Source organism: Pteropus alecto, unplaced genomic scaffold, assembly GCF_000325575.1.
Source record: "Pteropus alecto unplaced genomic scaffold, ASM32557v1 scaffold57, whole genome shotgun sequence".
Taxonomy (NCBI): domain Eukaryota; kingdom Metazoa; phylum Chordata; class Mammalia; order Chiroptera; family Pteropodidae; genus Pteropus; species Pteropus alecto.
In genome coordinates this window covers 2,515,266-2,525,553 of record NW_006442508.1, presented here as the reverse complement: position 1 = coordinate 2,525,553, position 10,288 = coordinate 2,515,266, and the positions used below count along the sequence as shown (strand labels likewise).

The 10,288-nt window shown below is 35.1% G+C and overlaps 1 protein-coding gene across 8 annotated transcripts in view; it reads left to right on the top strand.

Annotated features, from left to right (window-relative positions):
• The window catches only part of ATP8A1 (ATPase phospholipid transporting 8A1), a 217,299-nt gene that overhangs the window by 127,851 nt on the left and 79,160 nt on the right, over positions 1–10,288 (top strand). For all 8 annotated transcript variants that reach the window (XM_015597587.2, XM_025040218.1, XM_025040214.1 and 5 more), the window contains 2 exons: positions 6,587–6,725; positions 9,793–9,857. In XM_015597587.2, coding sequence (XP_015453073.1) covers positions 6,587–6,725; positions 9,793–9,857 — 204 coding nt within the window. The remainder of the gene's footprint in view (positions 1–6,586; positions 6,726–9,792; positions 9,858–10,288) is intronic.

The window sequence follows — 10,288 nt, the reverse complement described above, 5'->3', positions numbered from 1 at the left end:
TTTTTTGTTTTCAATTTCATTTATTTCTGCTCTAATTTTGATGATTTCTTTCCTTCTGCTGACTTTAGGCTTCATTTGTTCTTACTTTTCTAGTTTTTTAAGATGAAGTGTCAGGCTGTTTATTTGGGCTTGTTCTTGTTTTTGGAGATAGGCCTGTAATGATATGAACTTTCCTCTTGTGACCACTTTTGCTGTGTCCAAAAGTTTTGATATGTGGGGCCTATAATTTTAAAGATTGCATTCTTTAGAAATTTAGACTCAATTTTTTTTTTAAAAAACTGTCTCACAAGTTTTTTAATATGTGTATGTGAGAAGCACATGATTGGAAAGATTCAACAACAAATGCCCGAACACATGGCAGACTGTGTTCTGGGCTCTGGGGCACAGCATGGGAAAAGGATAGAGAAACCTCTGCTTTATTTTAGTGGTGGGAGATAGGCAGTAAACTTGTAAACTGAAAAATATAATTTCAACAGGGCGTAATGCCCTGAGTACGGAGAGCACTAAGGTTGAACAGTGAGGTAGTGATGATTTTTACTTTATTTTCTTTACTCCTCCTCCTCAAAATATTGTTGATATTTCTGGGACTTTTTAAAGACTGCCTTGATGTGGTATAATATAGATCAACCATTACACTCAGTGTGACTAAATACAACAGTTTAGTGACTTTTGCAACATGTGGCAATGAGTGGTTTAGAGGATTCCTAAAGAAATATAAAACTTAATAGAAAACAGGACTTTTCGTGAACATTTATGACTGCCAATTTCACAGTAACTTCTGTATTAGAATGGAATGCTTTTTCCGATAGAACTGCTACTTCTATTCTTAGTAGCTGCAAATATCACTTTCATTTGTACTAAAAAGTGAAATGTACTAGATGAAAATTTGCATGATGTACTGGTGATTTGGTGGTTTAAAATTCCAGTAGTTTCCTATTTTACTGTTTGCTTAAAAACATTTGCAGTCTTTCAAGTCATCTGCTAATAAGACCTGCCACTTTTTGAGCATATACTAAGCTTCAAGTCCTCTGCTCTTTACCCTGATTGCTTAGTTCAGGGGCCTCTAAAGTGAGATACACAAGATAATCCATTAGGTAAACAAGGAAATGCTACAGCTTCTGTTTCTGCTTACGTTTGATCACATCTCCTTTATAATTTGTTTTTGCATTTTGCAGTGTACATAATATTAACAGAACAAATATGTTCTACAAAAAAATATAGCAGTGTCAAAGATAAGTACTCAACATTTTTTCCTGACATTCTACACACACACACAAAAAAATGGTTTGAGGGGGCTAATCTAATTTTGGAACAACCCTATGAAATTGGCCTTAACTTGCTGATGCAGAAATTCATAGGTAAGTTAAGGTACTTGTTGAAAGACATATATCCAGTGGTTAGTAGAATAGGAATTCAAATCTCAGTTCTTTCTTCATTCCATATTATTCTGCCAGCTGGGTTTAGAAGAAAGCAAGAATGTATGTAAAATGCTATAGACATGAAAATTAAACGTAACCAAATGAGTAGCTTTGTAATCACTAGATGGCACTTGGGGCTGTGAAGCCTTGACGGTTCAGGACAGGTCCACTGAGGAAATGAGGCAGCCTCTGTGTGCTCTCATATATTCTATTTTCCTTTGAAATGAAAGTGGAAATATGTTTTTCATGATTTTCCCTCAATTTGTTCCTGTTATCCTCCTGTTTAAAGTACTTCAGATTTCACTGGACTTCCAAGTACAAGCTTCTCCCTTCTGGCCTGGTGAATTCCTTATTAGGAATGCTTCGTGGTAGATTTCCCACACTGGGTATTGCTGTCTCCTCACTCAGATAAGATGGATGTGTTGTTTTTGCAGGCTACGCCCAATCGTCTCTCAAACTCTGATGCTTTTCATCTGGATGTGTGAATCCTGGTCTTATTTGGCAAACCCTTGGGTGGATGAGAGTTCACATATGATTTCTGTGGTTCAAGAAGCACCAACTTGAAACCTGTTTCTTGGCCTTGAAAAAACTAACTGGTTGCAGGCCAGTCAGCCGTTCCAGTGATTTAATACTCTTAGTGTACTATAGCCCAGCTTAAGCTGAAAGCCAAAAAGTATGAGGTTGTATTCTTTTAAATAAAATCCATTGTGCAGTAAAAAGATGTTGAGAAGAAAAAGAAATGAGTGGATGATGCCCAGTAGGATGTAGAACAGAGAGGAGTCCAGCAGCCTTTGAGAGCCAGCGTTGTAGAATGGAGCCTGTCCCTAAATGTGACTCTAGGGCCTACATATGGAAACAGGGAGATAGGTGCTCCTGGCTGGTGATATAGGTACACCATTCGTAGCAAGAAAGTATTACTAAAGACTGAAGAACAGAGACAAGTTAAAAAACCTGATGACTAGAATAAAATTCTAACTTTCATTTAATCTGTTTTAATTCCCATTTGCTGACTTTGGCTGTGCTGGGGGTTTTGATTTTACCATTATAGTTCAGCTGTACCTCTGTTTGACCTTAGAAAATTTACTCAATCTCCCAGAAGCAATTAACTGAATTAGTAAAGGTGAAGCACTTAGCAGTGTCTCATACATTTTCTCTGTTAAGGAAATATTTCTTCATATTCCTAGTCACAATCATATTTTATGTTGAAATAAAGGTTACAAAATGTTACAAATATTTTATCCGTATTTACTAATGTGGTAAAACTTTGCTTATCGATATTATTTGTCTTTAAAGGGACTTTTACCAAATAGTCCATGTTGTAATCGGAAGCCTAAGTTGATATAAATTTACTTATACTTTTCTTCTTTAGGAACATATCACAAACTTTTTAAAAATACAAAACCTAAGCACTAACAAATATTTGCTAATAAGGAAATAGGTCACTAGGTTCTGTTATTTAGCAAAATATACATGTGTTGCAAAAAAAAAAAAGTATAAATCTGCCATAATACATTTTACCATACAGTTTTTAAATATTCTGTCTGGAACTTTTTATCTTTGCTAGGGTAGAAATTTTACATTTATATGCCTTTTTTAGACTCTACATACATTATAAACATGGGGAAAAGAAAATAAGATTATTGAGGGCTTTACTAGGTAAATAAGTATTATTTCATGATTTTTCAATGATAACTAAATCTATATTATGTCAAAGAGTCATCAACTTGAAACTTTTACAACTCTTGGCATAGTGACATTTTGAAACTAAAATTAGTGTTTGGGTTTGTTTTTTGTTTTTTTTTTAATTCCATAAATGCCATGGGAATTTTATCATGTTTCAACAGTTGTTGAATATGTAATTCCCATAGTGCCCATTAGTGGCCATCTGTGTAAGGTAATACATGTTTGAGGTGAAATTGATTACGGCCTAAACACTCTTGTGTTATGATCAGGAAAAGCATGCAAAGTTCAAATCTTTTTTTCTAATGTCATACGTAGCTAAAGATATTAATTTCCAGAGGTAGAACAGCCTATCACTCAAGATGCTAATCTCACAATAAATGACACCAGACCCAAAGGAAAAGAGACTGCAGAGACTTCCACTAAAATGAGTGAGCTCTTAAGGTAAAGGGAAAGTTAACAGGCTTTGGAACACAGTGTTTCCTTTATAGGCATCAAAGTGGACCCATTACAGTTTTGCTGAATATTCAGAAATATTTCATTATTTTTTTTTTAGAAATTCCTGATATCATAGCCAACAACACACTCCAAGTTAACCTTCCTTGTAACTTTATTATTTTTGCCTGGTTCAAAAAAAAAATTTTTTTTCACCTGTGCAAAACCAGGTGCTTTCCTTCTTTAAAATATTTTCAGTGGGATCTCCCCAGTGCAGTTGTTTTATTTTTATTAGATTTGTGCATGGTAATACATACCTGTGTACTTGCTGAACTCATTTATCCCCTTAGAATAAAGCTAGGAAATATACAAATATACTTGTTTATATATTTCTAATGAATGCATTCACATCTTGGCTCGCACATTATCTACCCCGGAGTTTTATGAAACATTATAAAAAATAATTTTTTATTTTAGAAAATTTTGAGAGCTGGTATTACTGAACTATTCCCATGATCATTTTAAAATCTTATCATGCCTTCCGTAGAATATTTAGCATTTGAACACAGCTACATCCTGATCTTTGCTGGGATGTGGGCCAGAATGATTTAGCTGCAAATGCCCTAAAAGTAGCTGAAAGAACTGATAGAACTATTGTCTTGTTTAAACGTTGAAATACAACAATTATGATGTTGGCATAGTTGATGCTGAACTATTCTTCCTTTTCAGTCTTGAACATCTTGATGATAATTATTCATCAGATTATGATAGATTTCAAATCTGCTTCTCATTAAAGATAATAAAATAATACTGTCCCTTTAAAGAAGGAAATTTGCCTTCCCAACTTATATTTTGTATATTAAGAAGTCATGCAAGTTCTTCTAATAGCTGTATAAGTTATTTGGAATATGTTGAAAAGAAAATGGTCTAGAGTGCAACAATACTTAATAAAATTTGGATTTGGGATTTTTCCTTTTTTTTTTTTTGGTCATTCACTCATTCAGCAAACGTACTAATGTAAAGATGAACAAGACATGGTCCCTACTCAAACTTGAACAAAACTACCAGAGTCGTACATTTAAACAGCTAATCTTAATATGACAAATTAATATGTGTAAAGAAGAACAAGAGCAAAGTTCTATCAGAGCACAGCAGAGGGTAAAACTTGTTTTAATATGTAAAGGAAAGCTTCAAAGAAGCAGTAAGTATTGAGTTTGGCCTTACAAGATGAGGCAGGTTTCTTGAGGCAAGGCAGTAGGAGATCTGTGTGTATCTGTACGCATACTCACACACATATGCATGCATGGACATACAAATACTAATGCATATATATGCTCACCTGTATTTAAGCATGTACCAAAGACTGCCAGCTGGCTAATATAACATCATTCCCAACCCACTCTGCCTGTCACTGCCACTGTGAAGGCTGGAAAAGCGAAATAATAATAATTAGTGTTGGTCATGTAACACAGTCTGGTCAGTTGGTCATATTTGGAAATATGCTGAGGACTTTTAGAAACATTTTTGCTTTTCAAATAAGAGATACAGTTGGTATTACTCCCTTCTTTGTGGCTGTTATAATTCTAGCTGTGACAGCTGCCTTGAGACATTGAGAGAAATCTGGAGAATGAGTTAAGATATGGTTGTACCACAAATCTGATACCCACAACTACCTACTTCAATGCTCCTTATAAAAGGAAAACTAAATCTTTACTTAAGCCATTGTATGTCAGAATTTTTCTATTTGTAGCCCGAATCATTCCTAATTATTGTAAACTACACAAACACACCCATTCATTTATATATATATACACATACATATATATATATATACACACACATACATACATATATATATATATACTCAATTGAATATATATATATATTCAATTTTATTTTCCATGCCTACCAAGACTTGGGACTAATTTTAGACTTCCATTTTGGTGATAAGTAAACAGAACTTAACGTTAGGGGAAAATAGGAGATGGAATGCTTTCTTTGTTATTACCAACCCAGCCACTATCCTTAGCACTTAGTTTCCCTTGTACCTATTCTTTCCTTGTATTATATTTTAAATAAGAAATGAAGGCAGAAAGGGAAATAAAGGTTGAGAAGAAAGATAAATGCTGAAATGGATCGTGCTGGAGGTTAGAACATGGGGAAAATGGGATAAGACTGAGCATTGGTTGTGACTTGCAGAACCCTTCGGAAGGATGCCCAGCTAGTGACAATGCCCGCTCACATGATGGAAAGAAAAGTTTAAATCTTAGTCCATCACTGTGCATTTCTATGATTTAAGACCAAGAACACTATTACCTGTGTCCACCTGGCAAGCCAGATTTCTCTAACGGTCTAGTTTGTTCTCTTTTTTCCTCTATTTAGGAAGATGAGAATAGAAACCATTCTTCTTTGTGAGAGATTAGAACAGCTTTCCATAGAGCATATTGCTTCTTTTCAATCTCGTCTAAAAGATACCATCTAACAAGCAAGAGATCTTTAATGCACTCTGACCTTCTACTATGCAAATGTGAAACAATTTGAAAAACACTCAACCCATTCTTTTTTTACAGAAACTAATGCTATCACTTTGTTTATTGATCTCTTCTTCATCATTTCTAATTGTATCATGTGTATACATTTCCTGACACTGCATCAAATTACAATTTAATAGTATCAGCATATATCCTTATTCTTTTTCAAGCTTGTCAGCAAAATGGCTTCTTGTTTTATGTTTTGTTTTTAGTAGCTACCTGTTAATTTTAAACGGACTTTTGATTCCCCACCCCCTTCTATATCGTTGTTGTTTTTAGAAAGTTTCTTAACTTAGAGAGAAGTAAGGTAAGATAAGTAGCCTCAGTCTCATGCAAAAAGTACTGGATGAAAGTTAAGAGTGCTTAAGAAAGAAAACACCACGAAATAGTTGGAATTTACACCACAGTCCATGAATTATCATTAATCTTTGTTTTAAAAGCATATATACAGTTCAATTTTTTTGTTCTTAAAGAATCTAAACTGGTTTTCTTCTTAAAATGTTTGCCACGTATTTCCCCTAGAATCTTCAGCTACTTGGAGCTACAGCCATTGAGGATAAGTTACAAGATCAAGTGCCTGAAACCATAGAAACTCTAATGAAAGCAGACATCAAAATCTGGATCCTTACAGGGGACAAGCAAGAAACTGCCATTAACATTGGTAATTCACCTCATTCAAACTTAAATTGTGATACTTTTTAACAGGTCAATAGATTTTATAAGATAAATTTAAAATATATCAAGATTTGAAAGATTTGGTATTTTAAATTTTCCATATTTATATTATTGGATTTAATTATCTACTTAGGCCACAGTGCCCCTTTAAAATTGCAGTGGTTATATACACAGCCAAACTTTAGCTCTTGCAACCACTTAATACCCTCTCTTGCTATTGTATCCCTGCTGACCCCCACATACCATCTACAACTGGAACGTATAGATAACATTTCTGCAGTTGTCTATGAAAGTCTGGAGATTAGGATTATGGCAGGCTATGTATTAACACTTGTTTATGTGCCCAATGGTTATTTCTGAGATAGAAAGTAAGAAGGTCGCCAGTTTCCATTTATCCTACAGTTCCAATTTTTTGAAAAAGGTTATATGAGCTCAGACTGCCATAACAGAATACCACAGACTGGTTAACTTAAACAACAGAAATATATTTTCTCATAGTTCTGAGAAGTCCAAGATCAAAGTGTCAGCAGGTTTGATTTCTCCTGAGGCCTCTCAGATTTCTGTCTTGCAAATGGCCACCTTCTCACTGTGTCCTCACGTGGTCTTTCTTCTGTGGATGTGCATTCTTCTTATCTCTTCTTCCTCCTATAATGACACCAGTCCTATTAGACCTCACTTAACTTTAACTTCTTAAGGCCCTACCTCAAAATGCAGTCATACTGTGGGTTAAGGCTTAAACATGTGCATAACAGGAGTCTTACTGAGAAGAAAGTTGATATTGGTGTTAGAGGCCTATAGTCCCAATAATATGAAAGATGTCACTCCTTTTTTTCCAAATTCAGTAATAGTAGGTTTCCTGAGCACTGTAAACCCTGACATAGACTTAACCTCTAGACATTAATGATATGAATCACATACAGAACTATCCCAAAGTTAAACCATTTCAGAGTTGTTCATGATATAAAACTGTATTTTTAGAAAGTCATTAAGTATCATCTGTCTAAACAAATATAGCTAATTTTTTAGCAGTATTAGTAATCACAGTATTCTGTATATATAAAACTACTACAAATTTATAGTAAATTAATGTTAACAGAGGAAATTTAAAAAAAATACTAGCTAGAAGTTTATAAGCCATACAAGTTGTTAATTTTGATTATATGTATTATCACTGGTGTTGGAGACAAATGGAAAGATGTGCAAAAATATAGAATGCATTATAATTGGTAGACCTAAAAAACAATATGATAAAACGTGACTACAAATAGAATACGAATATATGGTGGTATGTGAGGAAAATAAGAAATCCTGAAAAATAGCTTAGGGTATATAGCCATTATGGAAGGTCTTACAAAAAGAAGGGTACGGTGGTGGTTTCAGGTCACATTTAACTTTTAGAATCTTGTTCTTAGAAAAAGATAGATAAGATTCATTCATTCATCTAATGATGATAGTGCTGATGGTGCCAGGCAGTAGTGGAGTTAAGACTGGGGAGCAAAACCAAAATCTCTGTACTCCTGGCCCTCAGATCCTAGTCAGGGAACAGACAATAAAGTAAATGAGAAAAACACATAGTATATTAGATGCAATAATCACTATAAAGAAAAATAAAGCAGGAAAGAGAGAGAGGGCATTGCACAGAGGGATCATTGAGAAGATAACATTTGAGCAAAGACTTAAGAGAAAGGGAGTTTGTCACTTGGATGATTAAGGGAAGCTGTCTTCTGGAGGAAAAAAGCAGAAATGCAAAAAGGGAGAGTAAGAGAAGAGGTCAGCAGCGTAACAGAGTCCAGATTGGTCGGGGCCTCTTAGGTCATTGTCCAGAGTTTGCGTTTACTCTGAGATAGGAATTCATTGGACAGTTCTGAGCAGAGGAAACAATCAGTTTGGCTTCCAGACTGAGAATGGACTCAAAGGGAAGCAAGTATGGAAACAGAGAGACCAATGGAGAGGCTGTTAAATTAATCAAGGTGAGACATGACGGTGGCTTGGACCCAGGTGGCAATAGTGGAGGTGGTAAGAAATGGTTGTGGTCTGGATATATGTTAGAAGTAGAAACAACAGGATGAATTGATAGATAAGCTATTGAGTGAGAGAGAAAAGGAGGAATCGGGGGTAACTCCAAGGATTTTTAGCCATACCAACTGAAGGATGGAGTTGCCATTAACTGAAATGAGGAAGAGTAAAGGAGAAGCAGGTTTCCCAGGGGGAGGCCAGAAAGCTGTCTTTTGGATATGTTAAGTTCAAGATTCTACACCTAAGTGCCTGCTGTTAAGTAGACTCTGGGACTTGAGAGTCTGGAGTTCAGGAAAGAAGTCTTAGCAGGATATATGAGTTCCAGAATGGTCAGCATTTAGATAGCATTTAAAACCATGGGCAGGAATGAGATCGCAGAGAACATGAGTATAAATGGTATTGTTTTCAATGTGCAGCCGGTCGGCAAGGTTGCCTGTTTCTCTCCAGCTACATTCAGCTATGGGCTAATAGGTTCAGCATAAGCAGAGTTGGTTAACCGGCCAGTGATGTTGTCCTGCAGCAAGTATAGTAAAGCAAGAGAGAGCAGGAAACTAGAAGATACGATGGCAGCCCAAGGGCAGGGAAACGGCGGGATCACTGGTCCAAGAGATAATCAGACAGCCCTCCTGCACCCTTCTCTGAGAACAGCCTTTGGCCCATCTTCTGTTCTTCATGTTGATCATCATGAAGGATATTCCATATGCATTTGTCAGTTTTCAGGACGTTGAGAATCATTACCACAGTCTCTTTCCACATTTGTTTGTCAAGACAGCCTTAACTTGCAAGCCATTGTCCTTGTATCATATGCCTCCTGTAGCAGGCAAGAGCATTTCTTTTTTAACTTCCTGCCAGACTGAAAAAGATATGACTGGCATCTTTCTAATAAAACAGATAAAATATTAATTTTTATCTAATAAAATAGATTTAAAAATAAAATTTAGATTTTTTTTTTAGTAGTATTATTACTTTAACATTTTTACATCTTCTCTCTAGAGAAATTAATTGTATCAATTAATTTGCTCTGTGTTTGGCCATAGGACACTCCTGCAAACTTCTCAGGAAGAACATGGGAATGATTGTTATAAATGAGGGCTCTCTTGATGTAAGTAAAATCATTTTTTTTAATCCTTTAACAACTTAATCATCTTGTAGTATTCTATTTTATAGTTGTGAAAATACTTTATCTTTGTGAGATTAAAAGATGCCTTACTACTACTGTTCTGCTGTAACGTAGAGTACACTGTTTTAAACAACATGGATGTACGTAGATTCTGGCTTTCTGCCTGTGACAGCTAAAAGAAATTGCTCAGTGTTGTGAGACAAAAAGCTGCATTATGTCAGGAGGTAACTGAGTGACTGCAACTTGTTCATATCTATCAGGATATACTGTATATTAAGCATTTAATATTCTGTTTTATCTTTCAGTGATAATATATATTTTGCTTCTTTAAAAAAAAAACTGTGAAAGCTATTGAACAACACAAAATAACTATTCCTAATAAGAAAGTTTTATTTTTAATGTTCTGATATAAA